The 16910-nt window shown below is 58.3% G+C and overlaps 2 protein-coding genes across 2 annotated transcripts; one reads left to right on the top strand and one right to left on the bottom strand.

The window, feature by feature from the left end:
* Positions 1–65: 65 nt before the first annotated feature.
* Positions 66–7935, top strand: BESB_085170 (uncharacterized protein; the record flags this gene model as incomplete). Its single annotated transcript, XM_029366867.1, has 17 exons — positions 66–187; positions 544–696; positions 1254–1434; positions 1685–1787; positions 1998–2118; positions 2325–2397; positions 2809–2921; positions 3269–3364; positions 3844–3958; positions 4448–4589; positions 4814–4989; positions 5620–5726; positions 6209–6325; positions 6733–6805; positions 7093–7206; positions 7402–7464; positions 7849–7935. The coding sequence occupies 17 exons, from the start codon at positions 66–68 to the stop codon at positions 7933–7935; spliced, it is 1956 nt and encodes a 651-aa protein (XP_029217327.1).
* A 1372-nt stretch (positions 7936–9307) lies between these two features.
* BESB_085160 (uncharacterized protein) lies at positions 9308–16348 on the bottom strand (the record flags this gene model as incomplete). The annotated part of the gene is made up of 6 exons (XM_029366866.1): positions 9308–13991; positions 14300–14358; positions 14769–14825; positions 15336–15382; positions 15632–15773; positions 16214–16348. The coding sequence occupies 6 exons, from the start codon at positions 16346–16348 to the stop codon at positions 9308–9310; spliced, it is 5124 nt and encodes a 1707-aa protein (XP_029217326.1).
* Between the last annotated feature and the right edge of the window lie 562 nt (positions 16349–16910).

The raw sequence follows: 16910 nt of genomic DNA, 5'->3' as shown, positions 1-16910 counted from the left end.
GCAGCCAGTTTTTGTTCCTCTCGCGAAAGCCCAGCCAGTTTTTGTTCCTCTGGGGTCGTCGCAGAATGCAGATGGACGCCGTCTCGCTCTCCTCGGATTTCTGGGATGGTGTCGCGTGTGGCAAACTAATTGCGGAGCCTCGGCTCGCGGTGCTCACGCAGAAGAGTGCAGGCTCCAAGAACGTCCTGTAAGGCGCGCTCATTAGGCGGCGCCGTCCGCTCACGGGCAGCACTCGATACCCACCTGCAACGCGATCAGTCTCGTATGAGGATGTCTCCCGTGTGACCTAGACACGAAATCCCTTTTTTTCTTATTTGTACTGGAAGCTCCGAATCAAACAGGAGTAAAATCCTTTTCTGTCGAGAGGATATTACTCCTGTTTGATTCAATATGTGTGTGTGCATTGCGCGTGGAGGCAGCGCAGGCGTATGCGAGTCTGAGCGCGAGACGCTTTCTGCTGATTCCGACGGCACTCCTCAGAACAAGGGGGTACGCGCCGCTTTTCGGGAACAACTTCTTCACTGATTGCCATTTCATTCGCAGGCTCGTGGCGACAGACGGGAGCCGAAACACAGAAGGCGCCCTCCAACATGGACGAATTTTCGCCCGAGGCGACGCGATCTCTGTGGATCTCGAGAAAGGAGGAGCCACAAAGTCGGTTATCGTCCTCGACAAATTTACAGTCCAGACGGTCGGGTATGGTTAACTATACGCCACAGATGTGGAAAATCGGGGAGGGGAGGGGGGGAGGGGGGGAGGGGAGGCGCGTAGACAGGAGGACGTTTCGAATATTCTGCTCGTTCCTCTCTCGATAGGTGTCTCGCAGCCCAGCCCATCGGCTGCGTCGCAGGACGGGTGTGCGTCCTACAAGTCACCCCGAGTGGCTGGCGCCCCTCATGCCTCACGAAGAATTCTTCCGTGTGCCATTTCTGAATTTGAGGCGCTCCCAGACTTCTCTCGGTGGATGCACAAGCGCCTGGCGAAGACGGAGGCCGCGTATTTTTGCATGAGTTTTTTATAAAATCGTTCAGCACTCCGCAAAGGGCCATGGAAATACATTATGCGACTGGGGCGGATGCAAATACCAGCGTGTCCGCAGGTCTACGGGCCCCCGTGTGCGCGCCTATATGCATCGGTTAGCGAAGTGATAGAACTGTGAGCGTTCACGCGCCAGCTGGGGCTGCCAGCTCAGCCTTTGTCAGGCTGGGAGAGAACTCTGGTATGTGCCTCAGTTTTCTTTGTCTTTCTTTCAGAGGGCGGCGTTGCGTCTTCGCACTTTCGCTGAAGATTTCAAAGGAAGTGTTTCACCTAGCTGGCGGCTCAACATTTACTCCTCATCCACGCCTTCTCGACAATCCTGACGCATCTGCGAAGGAGGCAAGCGGTCCGAGGTGGCAAGCGAGTTCTGCACTCGCGGTGCGGCCCGCGTCCCAGGTACGTCGACGGCACCAAGTCGGAAGCGACGTTACGTTTTTGCATGCGGGAAGATCCCTCATGTTGACTTTCATCTGCGTGTGCAGGGGCTATCTGCTTCTGCGGCTCGCGCCCGCACGTGGACTGCCACGTGGAGAGCCGGAACGCCTACCAGGATGCGGACAGCTGCCGCCGGATGTGTTGCGGCCGCAATTTTGACTCATCACCGCACGTGGGCTCGTCTCTCTGCGTCTTTCCTTGGTCTACACAGGAAGACTCACCCCAGGAACGCGACGCGAGCAACACCCTGGCGACGCCTTCCGCACCCGAAGATGAGGCGAGCACCACGCTCGCCGGCAGCAGCAAGAAGCGCCGTATGTTGCGACACCCCACATCTTGTTCCTTCATGCCTTCATTGACCGACCTCCTGCGTTTGTATCGCTATCCAGTGCGGTGTGCCCCCCCCCTTGAGTCGGGCCTTGCCACTCTTTTCTACTTGTACCCCTCGGATTGTGCTTCTCGCCTAGCTGGCGGGGAAAAGCGTGATTTTGGACTCCCCAGGCTGACGCTTTGCGTGACTTCAGGTCCTGTCCACGCGCACACTGGCGGCGCTGTCGCTCGCCAGAAGGGCGGCATCCGCGTGAACATCAAGGATCTCAATTCCTACAGTCAAGACTGGGTCATTACGGGACGCGTCGCCGACAAGTACGTCTCCCATTCACGGTGTGCGCAACGCATGCCGCCAAACAAGCTCCCTGTGTGTGTCTAGCTCCACACCAAGAGTCGGATGTTGCCTTGTGGCTACACACGCAGACATGCACATCTCTGCCGACCCCCACGCATGGAAACGGAGAGGACTTGATCCTACGCCGCCTTCCTGCCGTTCGCCCTTGCTCCCTGTGCCCCTGTAGAACCGACCTGCGACTGTTTGCGAACCAACGAGGCGAGAGTCAAGTTTTTTCTGCAACGATCATCGACCGCCTTGTAAGTCGCCGTCCGCTCCGGATGTTTATCCGCCGTTCATCGCTCATCGAGCTGTCCAGTGCGTTGCATCCGCAGTCTCGCCTTGGTATCTGTTCTCTACCGTTCCTCCCTCGTGGCCGCCCTCCCCCTCCCCCACCCCCCCGCCCCCCCCACGTGGTCACCAGCCTACGATCCGATGGGCTGCTACGCGCTTTACTGGCGCTTTGGGCGCCACCGATGCCTCAGGCGGAGGCACAGGCACGCCCAGGCCGTGGGGTCCTCATGTCGGGCGCTTGCAGTCTGGCGCATGCAGGCGTTCATTCGTTCGCCAAAACGCGTGAAGCGGGCTGCCTGCTCTCACGTCTCGGAAAGCCCAACTCTGAGTCACGCACTCGGGTTGCACTTTTTTTTGCGGCTTGGTGGGTTCGCCAGAAAGGAGAGATTCGCGCTAGCTTCTTCGGCGGCGTCGCCGCCAGGTGGCATCCTCGTCTTGAGGTCGGGCGCGTCTACGAGTTCTCGCGAGGCACCGTCGACGTGGCGAACAGGTACGGGGTCGTAGTTCATTCCATTCTGTGGTGCCTGGATGAGGCTACGCGCTCCGCAGCCTAGGAGTGTGGCGGGCGGCCGACGCCACGGTTGCGGCGAGGCGTGAGCTGAGTGGAGGTTTACAGTGGCGGGATTTGGGGAGCGGCATGTCCTCGATCCCTGCCGACTTTGCGCTGCTCTGCGTCACCAGTTGCTCAGGCGCTCGAGCGTCCAGAGCACGTAGCGGAAGCGGTGGCACAAACGACGGGCGAAGGGGCCCGAAGCGAGCTGTGAGGAGAGGATGTGGCCTTCGTCGCGCCTGCGTCGACCGCTGCGGCTTCACTCTCGTTGGTGCTTTTTTCTCAAGGAAATTCAACTCCCTTTCTCACGAATACGAAATCAAGTTCGACGACCGGGCGCAAATTGTCGAGACGGAGGAAGATTCTTCCATTCCTTCGCAGATGTAGGCAGGTCGACAGGCGCGGACGGGGGCGGAGGGGAGGGAGGAGGGGCGGAGAAGAAGGGGCGGAGGGGTGAGGGATTCGAGTGGGGCCTGCGAGTTCGGCATCATCGAAACGGTTTAAAATCCGTCTCCCCGTGCCGACTTCGCTCGCAACTCAGTGAGCACAGACGGGCGTGATCTCGCGGCCGTTCAAAGGCTGCTTGCACGCGCTGTGTCAAGGCGCAGGGAAGCGTGAATGAAGCGAGGCACAGTTTAGCCAGGGTTCCAGCAGAGGCTGAAAGACACATGATGCACAGCGGTTATTGGTGCAGGGCACTCAGCGCGACGTCCAGTTTCACGCATTCCCATTGCGCTTCGCCTCGGCTGTGGGCGAGGTCAGTTCGAGACCCTGTGTCTGGGGCGTCTCGGAGCCGCCGCGCGTAGGCCGGTAGACGGACTGGGTTCGACTGGTAGTCTGCGATGCGCCCCCGTTCCTCCAGATTCTCGCCAGTCAAGTTGGCGACCTTGGCCAGAGACGAGTCTCTCCTCGGAACTGTCGTCGACGTCGTGGGATTCGTCACGTCTTTCAGTGAGACGTCCTCCGTCCTGACGCGCGTAAGGCAAGAGGCAAATAGACAGGATCGCTCGACTCCGCTTCGCCACCTCTCTGCCCTGCGACTGAACTTGTGCGAGCTCGAGGTGGCGCTCTGTGAGCGCAACTGGACTCTGAGACAGCTGCAGTGACCTGTTGACCGAACCGTCTACGATGTCCGCGGGGGTCAGAGTGAGCCTGAACCCCCCCCTGGGTCGAATGCACGCGGGGATCGCTGGCGTCTCGCCCGAGCCTACATACGTAGAACGAGAGACGTCTGCTCGGCACACGGGAAAGGACGACGGGATGCATTTGCATGAGGTGGGGAAGGAAAGCTCCGAGAGAGTGGGATTCTCTGATAGGCGCGGGAAGCTCCTCTGGGGCCCCCTGACTTAGCATCCTGTCATCTTTCTGCTTTCCCTTCAGTAGAGTGCGGCCCGTGACGACCTTTGTCTTGGATGCTGAGTCTTTGTGTGGTTGCTCTCAAATTCTCTGCGTTCCAATCTGCTCAGAACACACGGGAAGAACTGCAGAAGAAGGAACTGACTCTCGTGGACGACTCGGATGCTGCTGTCAGCGTCACCCTGTGGGAGCAGCATGCGGCAAGTCTGAAGGAAGCGGTGCTTTCCGAACGGCCCCTTGTGGCGATCAAAGGTTAGATGACTGCGCAAGTCGTCACGAAGGCGCCCTGTGCTTTTCTGAGCACACCGGAAGAGATCCACTGCATTTTGGATTTGTTGAGTATGCCACCCTCAACCCTCAACCCTTGTCTATCTCAGTCGCCTTGCTTCCGTCCATTGTCTACGCCGTTTGTCAGAGGACAAGGAGTTGCATCCTGTCGTCCGTGTGCTTTGCGAGTGTTTTCAAATCGATTCCAGCCCTGCGCGTTTCTGCGTACGCGGACAAAGTGAGCCTGACTTCCACATCTCGCTCGGTCATCCTCGTCGACCCTCAAGGTCTGGAAGAAGGCGACGCTCTTGCTGCCTGGTGGCACGACGAGGGCGAACGCACCCACAAGGCTCGCGTCAATCCGAGCCACAGCTCTGTCATTACGGTGCGTTTTCCCGCATTTTGATTGCTCTCGTCGTGGGCCGCCCTCTTCGTGTGTGCTCGCCGCGCTCTGTTCCACGCCAGGTTTTCTTAGTTCTGGCCGCGCATTTATCTTCTACGGTTGGGCTTGATTGCTATCCCACTCTTGCGAGGCCTCCGCCCCGTCTGGTGCTTCCTCCTCCTCCGTACGCCCTCGCCCCAGGGCGATTGCCAAGGGACCAAACCAACAGCCAGCGGGGTGCTTGGAGGAAGTTCCTTTTTCGCAGGAAGGTCGAGTTCGTGTCGTCTGGGAGCACGTGCGAGATTCGTCGTCCCACCTGAAGAGACAAACGTACAGCGGTAGCCAAGGCTACGCTGCGAGACGCACCCAGCTCGTCTCAAGCGTTCGCTTACCCTAAGCAGATATATTGATGTGCCTCCGCCCAGCCGCGTGAAGAGTCCTGCAGGCCGCGTAGCAAATTTCCGTTCGCTTAACAGTCGCGGTGTTCGTAGGTGTGCACGTGCATGCGGGAATCTTGGGAAAGAATCGCATGATGGAGGTGTTGGCTGCCACTCCATGGCTAGAGCTGGCCTCAGCCTGGATGGATGTGTGCTTTTGGCAGGCGCCCTTTTTGTCTGTGACGCGTGTGCGCAGGATATCTCGGTGGTGAACAAGCACATCGAGGAGCTAACATCGGGATCCCTCTATTTCAACTGCTTGGCAGTCGTTTCCGACGTCCAGCGGTATTCCCCTGTGTGGCTGTGAGGCGCCGCTTCTGCATATTTGACGGCGAATAGAGACCAGCGTTTGCGTTGGGTCTCGAGCGGAACCGATGACAACAGAGACAGCGTGGTTCCGTGTAGTGTGGCTCGCCATGCGAAGTCAGAAACGGGGCGTACGCCGCAACAGAGGCACACGCATATACATTTATACATAAATATATGTGTATAAATTAGTATATGCAGAAGTAAGAGAGTACAGGGTGGAGGTAGATGCCTTCAAGTCGGATTCTACGTGCTCGCACTAGCCGCTGGCAGAGTCACTCTCGTTGGCGAACGAGGGTGGTAACTACATATCTTAGTGCTTGTTGGTTGATTCAATTTCCTGAGAGACGCGAATATTTCGGGTTACTCTTTATCCGTCTCCGCTAGCTTTCTTGGCGCTGCGTCTGTCACCGGGTTTGCATTCCTCACCTTTGCATGTTCTGAATCCCGCTGTGTCTGTCGCCCTGCTGTCTGTGCAGCGCCTGTCCAGAGTGCAGGCGGAAGGTGCGAAGCGCCCCTGGACGACGAGACGACGCGCGAGGATCTTCCTTTGCTCGGTGTTTGAACTGCAACAAAACAGTCGAGCCGGTAGCCCAGTAAGTGACCTCCAGTCGCCATGAGTCGGTTTGCTGGGTGTCTGGATCTTCCTTTGGAGGATTTCTTTCGTCGTGGCATAAAAAGAGCGCAGCGGAAACCAGAAGGTAGGCGCGCGGCTAACCCTGCGCCGCGCTGCGTTGATGAGCTGAGTTACGCACCTTTCATCCTGGGTAGGTAAAAGGGGTCGCCAGCTCACGCGGGCGGTCTCGCCGTGAGACAGCGGTGTTGCTGGAAAAGAGGAGACTCTTTTCCAGCAACACCGCTGTCTCACGTCTTGGGGCGCGTGCTGAGGGAGTCGCATAGTCTTACGCAGCTTTCCATGTTTTTCCGCAGACTGGCGTGTCACAGAGACACAGAGCGGGAGTGCGCACACGCGTGATAAGCCTTTTGCTCTGTCGCTATGCAGATGGTCCATCTCTCTGACTCTGGCAGATCCTACCGGCTCTCTCGCCTGCGTGGCACTAAACGACTGCGGCCAGGTGCGTGGCGTGGCCTCCGCGGTTGGAATCCGCAACGGCTTGCGCAGCGTCTGCTCCGGTAGAGTTTGAGGCTGACCCTCGCTAATCAAGAGTACGCAGGAAGGGAAGAGAAAGGACCCCTCAGTGCCTTTCGGTCACGCGTTTGTTCTCCAGTCCTCGACTGGCTGTGCGAGGCGCTCTCTATCGGCCTGGGCCTACGGCGGGCTGCCTCTTCAGCTGGGGCGCGGCTTTCCCTTGGGTGCTAGTGACGTATTTTCACGCGGGTTTGCCTGTTTTGCCTTTCGCAGCAAGTAGTCGGGCCTCTCCAAATCACTCCTGAGACCGTTCAGATGCTCGCACTAGGCGGCACGGACACCTTTGGCAGGACGTTTGGGGATGCGATGGATCTTTTGCTGTTCAGAGTAAGCGACCAAAGGCAGCTTGTCAGCCGGCCGCTTTTGTCAGCCGGCCGGCTTTCCTGCAGACACCGGGCGGCCCTGTCACAGAGCCTCAGTAGCTGGAAGCTGGCGTCAGGTGTCTCTGCGGGTGCCATTGCTTCAAATGCGTGAAGGGCCTGAGTGCGTCTTCGTTGTTGTGCGCAACTGCCTCCTGACCAGGAAGTCCGCGTTAGGCTCTGCGTAAGGAGCTACAAGTATCGAGGAGATACCAGAGTCACCTGTGTAGGTCTTTCCTTGGCTTCGCGCCACTCCTTGGGAGCTCCAGCGTGTCCTGCAGCCCTCTCCGCTTCCTTTTTCGTGTGGGGAATCCAGTCGCACACAAGGAGGCAGAGAGCTGCCAGGGCATGTGCAGCCAACAGCAGCGGATGAGCAAAGTCCTCAAGTCCATTCCCTGCTGATTTTGTGGGAGAACGAGTGTGAACCCAAAAACCTGTCGTGCTTTCCTGCATCCAGATTTCTGCCCCGATAGACATCGGGTTTTTTATCATATACCGTTGGCGCAGAAGCCATGCAAGACAGCTACGCATTTCATTGAGTTCTGATTCTTCTCCCGTGGTGAGTTGGGCATTCAGTTTTCGCTGTGTGATTCCTCGCTTTTACCTGTAGAAGGTCGTTGGATGTACCTGGACAGAAAGGGACAACGAGGCACAGACTTGCACACGCCTAAGGAGCATCCACGACCAGCTGCAGTGAGAAGCTCGCGGCCGTCCTGGGGCACCGGGCTTCACGCGTGTCGCGCTCGGATGGCGACCTACCCTGCGGCGTCTCGTATGTCCAGGAGCGATTTTCTTCTCCCCCTCCAAAGTTTGAAGCTGCACTCAGTAGAGCGTAGCGAATACGTTCAACGAACGGGATTCGTTCAGTGCTGCGCCGACATCTCTGTTTCGTGTCAGGCGTTTCAACTTCTCTAACGCACGCACTGAAACCACGCTGCGGGGTACACGAGCGCTTCTTCAATTTTCGACGACCCCTCGCGTAAATACTGCTTCGTGTGTGCGCTGAGGCTTGGAAGAATCTCGTTATTTTTGCTCGCGGCAATACGAAGCCGATACAGTCAGTTTGCTCTAGGCAAATCGTAGGCATGTGAGAAAACCTTTTTACCGGAGGTGATCGTATATAGACAGTCGCTAACCAAAGAAAGATCACCTCCGCACGACTGTTCCAACGAATTCCACGGCGTGCATCTCTGAGTGGAGCTCTATGGAACCCTTGTTCACTCTCGTCGTCATTTGCAGTCCACGGGGAAAGCGGCGGCTGAATTCATAGGTGGTCACTACGTTTGGTAGGCCCTGCAGTCATGCCAAATGGATCCATGCACTTTGAGAGCGAATCGACTGTTTTCGCGGTAGAAAGTCCCAAAAAACGAGAGCATGACAGTAACACCTTCAGGAAACTGCGAGGATGATTTACGGCAGGCGGTGCTGCAGTAACGTCGTTGCCCGTGAAGTATACCAACTGCTGCCTGCTATTGAAAGAATGGAGCACAACGCTGCCACGTGTATACAGCAAATTATGTTTTGTATATATATATGACGAAGTCAGCTGACCGCTGTAGCAGCTGTGGCTCGGAGATTCCATCATTCACTAAGGGTGGCGACAGCAGCAAAGGGTGGTTTCTTGCGAGACACTGGAACGAACGCAGCTTCCGCATCAACGCAACCGGTATGGCGTGATCCGACGCGACTCGTCGCCGGGAGAACGCGCGGACGGCACATGTTTCTCGACAGAAAAGATTATTTCGGAGAGTTCGTGCCACCCAACCGCTTGTCGGTATTGGGGACTCTACAAGTAGACCCGGAGTCAGGCATAACAGGAACAGGGCGAAGCAGCGAGAAAACCGGGTGGGTCATTGCCCAAGGCGGCCTGCGCTCAGAACTCTGTCTTCCGCCCAGTGTTTCAAAGCCTTGGCTTCCGCCGAGAAATAGTCTCAAGCTTCTTGACTTTTTCTTGAGAAGGGCCGCACCATCATTTAGCCACCATGCACGAGTTCTCTGCCGGGAGCACCGGGCGTACACGAGACGCTAGGTGCGTGCGCACAAGCAAAGTCTCGTCTCAGTTCGTAGAGCTAGCTACTTGGAAAGCAGGCACGCATGCTCTGTCCTGGATTGTACGGACCCGTGTGGAACATGATATAGCAGCTGCCACCTTGCACCGGCCCTGACATCCCGTGCTGAGCAGCAGTCGAAACTGGAGCATATGTCGCGCGGACTGGACTGAGGCCGCCCGCGAGGAACTTGTCGTGAGGCACTGCCTGGGAAACGTGCATGCGGAGGCCCGGCTGAGGCTGGAAGTGCTGCATCGGCGTCGCCGACCAGGGAGTGGCATGGCACGGATCGCTAAGACGCTGGGGATACGGCATCCACTGCGGCAGGGGTTGCTGGTGGACGGACGCACCCTCCTTCGGCGCCGCGGCGTTCGCGTGACAGTGCTCCACCGATCCCGGGCGCGCGGGCTGCATCGGCGCTGCTGCTGCGCTTGCAGGCTCCGCCGGGATGCTTCGGCGGAATGGCAGTTGCGAGGGGCCTCCGTTCAGTGAGTCTGTAGCTTGCCTTTGGCTTCCGCTTTGCGTGAAGCCACCCGCAGCCGCGCTCTGATTCCCCCCCCAACCACCCGCCGATCCTGAACCCCCCGAGCGGCGTGTCTCGTTCGGCGCCACCCGCCTCGCCCAGCATCCCGCGCCCAAAGGATACACTAAACGGCCGCCCCCGCTCTCCGCTGGGAAGAGACGGACTGCGCCGTGGCTGGCGGAGCCAGACTCCGTCGGTGAGCGCACAGTCGACGAGACAGTCGAGGCCCTGTCTCCGAGGAGTGGCTGCTCGGATTCGGAAGACAGAGAGCGCTGTGCGGAGTCGGAATGGAGGCGCCCGTCAGCCGAACGTCCCCACCGGACCGCAGCCGATGAAGCATTCACCGCAGCCCCCGTCGACCCCCTCAGGGGAGCACACTTCACCGCCAGCGGCGAACCCGCAGACCCTTGTTCTACGCTCTCGCGCGCCGGAACTGTGTATCGAACGTAGGCATTTTGGAGAACCGGTGGAGGGCAACTGCCACTAGTCCCGACAGGCCAAGCTAGCGGCTGGACGGTCGGCGCGGCAGGAACTGGGGCAGTTTCATGAAACAGCGGCATCGATGAACGTTCCTTTTTGTTTAACCTGGGGACTGCCACACCTGCGTTGCCGCACTGTGTCACTCTTACGGCGCCCGCAGGGCCGTTTTCGGGGCCAGCGAAAACACTGGCGACATGAATGGTGTTTGGAATAACGGCGATTCGGGCTGCCGATCCTACGCTGTCGCGGACAACCGGCGCACTGCCAGGGACACCTGGCTGCGGAAGCGGGCGTAGCGTTGAACCGCGACCACGTAACTCCTTCGGAGACGCTAACTGCGAGGCGCCCATCACATCACGCCCTCCCAATGCGGCGGCATGTGCACCAGCATGAGCCAGACTAGCAGGGGTTGGCACGCCGCCTGGACGACCAACAGAGGCACTAAATTCCTGAAGAGGCATGCAGCTTGGATGACAGAGCGAAGCGTCGCTTCTGGCGACTGCCTTCATTTCTGTTCCTGCGGATGCATCGAGATTCGGACGAGATGCGTAGACCGAAGACGCGGGACTTCCAAATGAAGTGCTCCCCATTCCAGCCTTGCCAGCGTACGTGAGAGCGACGACAGTCCCCGTAGAATCGTTTTTACCGGGAGCAACGGGAGCACGGCGATCCATGTTGTTTGAGATTGCGACTGCTCCCAGAGCGCCGCCACCGGCAACCGGATAGGCTCCAGCGATGGGCTGGAGAGCAGCCACGTTCGGAGCGGCACGGGATGGGAGTATTTGACTACACACAGCACCTGACGAAGCCTTCGCCTTCAGCGCTGCGGCTGTGGACATGCTGGTCTCACACTGCCCCCCGATTGGAGAGACACCTCCATCAGTCAGAACTGGAGGACCCCTGGTCTCTGAGGCGGCGCTAGGGCCATTCGGACACGACCCACTGGGGTTCCCAAGGAGACCGGGGCATACGAGGGCGTGCTCGCTACGCAGCTGCTCACAGGGCGCGACGTCAAGAGACCTGTCCGGGTGGCAAGAAAGGACTGGAACGCTTTGTGCGGTACCGGGACGCGAAGTTCGGCAGAGAGTAGCCAGAGTCTCAGCAGGGGCAGAGGAGGAGAATAAGTCAGCGGTGCACGCAGGCCGATTCTGCGGGTCAATGACGGTCCTAGCGCAGTCCAGTGATGGATCTCCCTTTACGCCCAGGAAGGCTGTCGACGCTCGGCCTGCCGCCAATCTCGCCTTCGCCATAGAGTTGCCATCCAGAATCGGCGTCGGATGCTCATTGCCAGTGCAGTTCCCCCCGTCCTTAAGTGTTGTTTTCCTCTTCGGTTTAATCGAATGCGCCATTCGCCCTGCTGATCGACTCGTCGACCTTCTTCTGATCAAAAGCGCCTGCGCTTTAGCCCCCCTGAAATCTGCTGCATCCGCGGTTACAACTGGAGGCTCTCTTCCGACCGCCTCCTGTGCGCCAGCGCCATGGCCTGACATCAGGCAGGTCTCCTGTGAGGAGGGTCTAGGTGCTAAGTCCCACTCTCCAACGGCCGCTTTCCCGTGACTGCGCGACGAGCGCTCTCCCAGATCTTCGTGTGATGCGCCACGTTCTCCCGCCATCTTTACGAGCTGTGCGCGCGACTTGTCAGACCCTGCTAGGCCGCCCTGGATTGCGCTCAGCATCTCCGGCTGCGGCGGGATTTCCTGCTCCTCAGATTTCCGCGCCTGCGCAGGAGCGGTGCGAGGGCCCGAAGGCGAAGGAATCAGACGAGCAGTGGAAGACGTGCAGGCTCTCTTCTCCAGTTGGCTACTTGCAGCTCGCTCGCCGTCAGTGGGCGGCGCTCCTGTGCGCAGTGCCACCACCGCTGAGGACTGATGACCGTCTCCTCCGTGCACGGGCCTAACACGCATCTTCCTGGGGTCTGCATCATCGGACGCGCGTGCCTCGTTCCTCGGCCTAGTTTGCTGCATCGATGCAGTATGGCTAGGGGGAAGAGGGGGCAGCTTCGACGCCCCCCGCGGCACTGTGCTATCCACGAGAGTACTGCTCCTACCAGGAGGCAAAGTAGAACCGGCGCTTGCGACGGGAGTAGGCATGTGCGCAGAGTCTGGCAATCCCGCGCCAGCTGAACCCTGAGCACCTCCCTTGCCTGGCGAGGCTGGCACTAAGAGAGGCACAGGCGCGAGTCCACTGAAGGGAGCTGAGCTGCCTTCAGGCACGAGAGGCACAGCAGCCCCCGGTGTGCTGCAGGGACCACTGGAGACAGGCATACCCGTGCGCGGCCTCACCTGGCAAATGAGATCGTCCCCCGGCGTGTGGAGAGATGTGCAGAGATCTCCCTCGACAGTCGAGGCAACCGTGGCACCCGCACAGGCCGAATGAAAGCCGAGGGTCGTCTCGTTGCTGTTGGGTCGGAGACTGGAAGAAATTTCGACTGCACGATCTCTTGCCAGTTCGCCTAGTTCCGCACGGCTTTCTCCCGCTGGGTCCGCGTTTCCACCGTCGGCGATCGTGTTCAAACCGCCAGGAGTACAAGATTCTGTCGGCACTAATGGGCTCTCTTTGAGCCTTTCACGATTTCCCTCACACACAGCGCCGCGAGAATGCGTCCCCTGCCGCTGTCCGCGTGCGGTCGCTCTCCCTCTAGATGTCTCGAGTGCGGCCCTGCTTTGCCTTGCTTTCGCAACCGCCGCCACCGCGAGACCGGGTTGTTTGCAGTTCTCTATCGTTGTGGACTTGCGCTCTCCTCTGAAGGACAAAGCTCCAGAGCCTCGCGTTGAAGCCGACTTTCCACTGCAAACGGAGCTAAACGACAAGCAACCCCGAATTCGAGGACGAGTCGCTCCCGCCGTTTCAACGTTCTCGCTTGCGCACGCTTTCGCAGCTAGAGGTCGTTTCACCTCATTCGCGCGCGGCGTCGGACACGAAGAGAGAGTTCTGCTGAGCACGGCTCTCTTCTCGGCTTCGCGTCGCCCTGCAACTTGCCGAGTCGCTTCAGCGCCTGTCCGCCTCCCACCCGCTGGGGCGAAAAACCGTTCTGACTCGACGCGGCGTAGTGGCGCCCGCGTCGGAGCCGGGCGGCTGCTGACTGCGAGAGAACTCTCGTTCACCGGGTTCAAGCGCGCGGTCCGGGAGGGATTGGGGGACGCTTGGGACCCCGCCGCGATCGTCTGGCGGCTGGTGAGCAGATTCCGCGCACTCACGCTACCGGAGCCCGTAGTCAATCTGGCGTCCACCCGCTCCGTACAGCCGGCTGCCCAGCTGTCAGCTTGCCGAGTGGAGAGCGACTTCCTCATGCCAGCATTCAACGCGACGGCGTTCGGAGCAGTAGGCTTCGCCCCTGCAGCGTTCGGTATAGATGCGCACTCGACCTGAACTTGGAGGCTCGCTTCCGGGGCGACGAGAGCAGCGACATGTGTGTCCTTGTCCTCACACAGATTCGTCTTCTCAGCAGCACGCACTCGGGCGTCGCCCTCGTCCTTCACGGTAGGGCGAAGCGCCGGCACAACCATATCCTCGCCCGAAGTGCCTGTCCCTAGATGAGGTTCTTCGCGGGTCTCCGTCGCATCTTCGGCACACTGTGTCAGCGAGAGGCGCGCGAGTTGTAGATGATCAAGCGAGTTCTTTTCGAACTCCGCCTGGAGCTCCTGGCTCCTCCACTTGCGTGCAAGAATGCAGACGACGGCCACGCCCTCCGCAAGGAGGACCCTACACAGGAGTGACACATTCGACGCATCCGCGAAGAGGTAACACCCTGGCGGGGCTGGCGGTTTAGTCAGACAAGCGCACGTCTGCTACATGACATCCGCAGTCAGTAGCTATCATGCGGCAGTGTATTTCCCCAGGCCCAGTATAGGAAGCCTCTGAGGGACTCCACCGCGCCCGCGAAAAAGAGGGACGAACCGTGAGCTTCAGTGGCGACTCTTTGCCAGCTACGCTTCCACGTCAAAAGACGAGGATGCGTGCTGAAGGCTCAGCCCCCAGGTGTCCGCTCTCTGCCTGCCGGCAACACCTACCTCGTTCTCGCGTCAGCTTGACTAAGAGTTTCTTCGGCTAGCAACCGGAGTTTCCGCAGCTGAGAACAACATGACAGTTCCACGCAGACAGGGCGCCGCGCGTTAGTTGAGTTATAACCCGCGGCTCTGCAAGACTGCAACTACAGCACGATGTTGACCCGCTGGTGTGGATGGGGCGCGCACGTCAGCATTACCTCAGAGAGTTTCTGGCCCAAACAAAAAAGAAGTGCTTGATTTTCTTCAGCAAGCTCGTGAACCTTCGCGTTCGCCGTGTGCCGAAGCTCCTGCGCTCACATGAAACCCAGGATCGGCGCACTTTGCGTAAAGCGGGTTCGCGCATGAAGTTGAGATGATGAGACACTCCAGCTTGCATATAAAGCATTGACTGAGAAGTCGAAAACCTGCCATACGCCTGGGTTGCCGCCTTGTCCGCAATCGTCGCCTCTACAGAATCTCGGTAGAACCTTACCTCTTTATCTGCGAACAGTTCGGTGACTGCCGAGTACTCTGTCTGCAAGCGCTGGTGCTGGATGCAAACACAGATTCAGACAAAAAAATGTCAGACCGTACAAAACCTGGCACCAGACCGTTGCTGCAGCACCGAATCAGCAAAACACAGTTCTTGTTCAAAGAGCCGTTCAACCAGTTGATACAGGATCGCCCCCGCCAAAACGGGTCAGGCGCTGCTCCAATCTCATTACTGTGGCGCAGATGCAGTGAAAGACTACCAGAAGATCCAGCGGCAAACCTAGCGGAGACTCGTTCAGCTCGTTAGCTGAAGACGACCAGTGTGCCGCGGCGCCTGCCAACTGGATGAGACTTCGAGACAAAAAACGCTCCCTGATGAGATACAAAAATCCAGGCACGACTGCATACTCGTGCCCGCCTAGGCCAGCATTTGATGTTCTTTAGTGTGGTATTCGGAGTCGAAGGGCACCCGACCGACTGGTTGATCCAAAAGCATTCACGCAGACGCGTCACGAATGGCCCTCTTTCACATTCGGATCGGGCCGTCTCATTCTCCGAAACCACCTACCTCATCTTCCAGAGCCGCCAGCTGCTGTCGTAGCTGAGAGTGAGCCACTGCGAACACAGTCACATCAAACGCTGAGAAGCCGAATAGTCTCCTTTTTCATCTGGACAAGCGGCTCAAGCTGCCACCCTCATCATCGGATAGTTGAACTTGCGCGACAGCGAAAATCTCCTTACGGCTGGCTGGATTCCGACTTCTTTGCTGATCCTTGCCAAGACAAGCTCCGCTCACTGAACGCTTATCTCGAACATCCCCGTTCCGCAGTCACATCCAACTGCTTCGTTTTTACTTGGACGTACTTTGGTCATCTTCCAGTTGTTGATTCAAGACCCAGGACTTCTCCTCCTCCTGCATCAGCCGGTACTGCAGTATCTCAAAGTTGTCATGTTCATCCTTCGAATCGAGGTCAACTCCCGCCACCTGTCGGTCTGAGCAGTCTGCCTGTATACACGAAACGCATCGGACCCAGACGCACATTTGGAAGGCTCGCAGAAATTCCCCGCCCCCTTCAGCAGAATGACATGTTGCTGACCTGCGACGAATCGAAATATGGCTGACCCGCGCAACGAGCACACGCTTTGGCTGCACGCGTCGCGCAGGGAGAACTGCGTCCAGAACCAACAAGCGACAATTTCGCGCACGATGTACGCTATGCTCCTATTGTTCAAAGCAAGCCCCGCCCGTGCGCGTCCAATGCACACAGTCGCGTGCTGAACTGTGGCGTCGCTCGAGAACTCCTTGCCATGCCAGAACGTGTGAGTGCTGCATGACACTCGGCCTGTAACACTCCCAGTACACCGGGGACCGGGGTCGGACGAGCACGCTTGGAGAAGAAATCCGAGCCCGTTATGTCGTAAATAATCCCATCGGCAAGCACTTACGCCTACTGAAGGCATGCTGCTCTGGCAGTATCCTACGTCCACCAACTCGTCACCTCCGGCGACCGAGTCGTCGGACGCATCCATATCCGTGAAGATGAGATCGCAGCTTTCGTTATGGAAAGTGCCCACAGTCATCCCGAAGAACTCGGATACTATGCCTATCTGGTTTGAATGCACCAAAAAGAGGAATCGCCGCTGGCTACAGTAGCCCAGAAATACAGGAAAACCCGAAATAGCCTGTCGTGTGAAGCGGAGGGCGGTGTCAGGCCGCGCGAGGCTTAGACACCCGTGAAGGAGCAAGCTGTACAAACTCCTGATATGCCCCGAAGGTACTGTTAACGACCGATGGCGAAATGGTTCTGTTGATATCAATTTCTGAGGCACGCACTTTGACTTCAGCCCGCTGGCGAGGAAAATACGCGCCCCAGCGTTTCAACGAGCCTGGTTGGCTTCAACGCCAATGCGTATGGAAGGGCATCTCAGAGCATGGCGCTACTAATGTGCAAATGAGGCAGTTAAAAACCAAGTCACATGCAATCCGACACAGAGAAGAAATTACAAGGCATGTGGACGACAACGTCCTGTCACCCGCCAACGGTAATGAGGCAAGCCCTACACAGTCACGAAGAGGCTGTAGGAGACAAGACACAACTAACATGAGTCCCGCTGTCAATTTGCCTGAATGTACATACAGCGG

Source organism: Besnoitia besnoiti, chromosome VIII, assembly GCF_002563875.1.
Source record: "Besnoitia besnoiti strain Bb-Ger1 chromosome VIII, whole genome shotgun sequence".
Lineage (NCBI taxonomy): Eukaryota > Apicomplexa > Conoidasida > Eucoccidiorida > Sarcocystidae > Besnoitia > Besnoitia besnoiti.
Note: the sequence above shows the minus strand (reverse complement) of the source record. Positions and strands in the feature narration are given on the sequence as shown.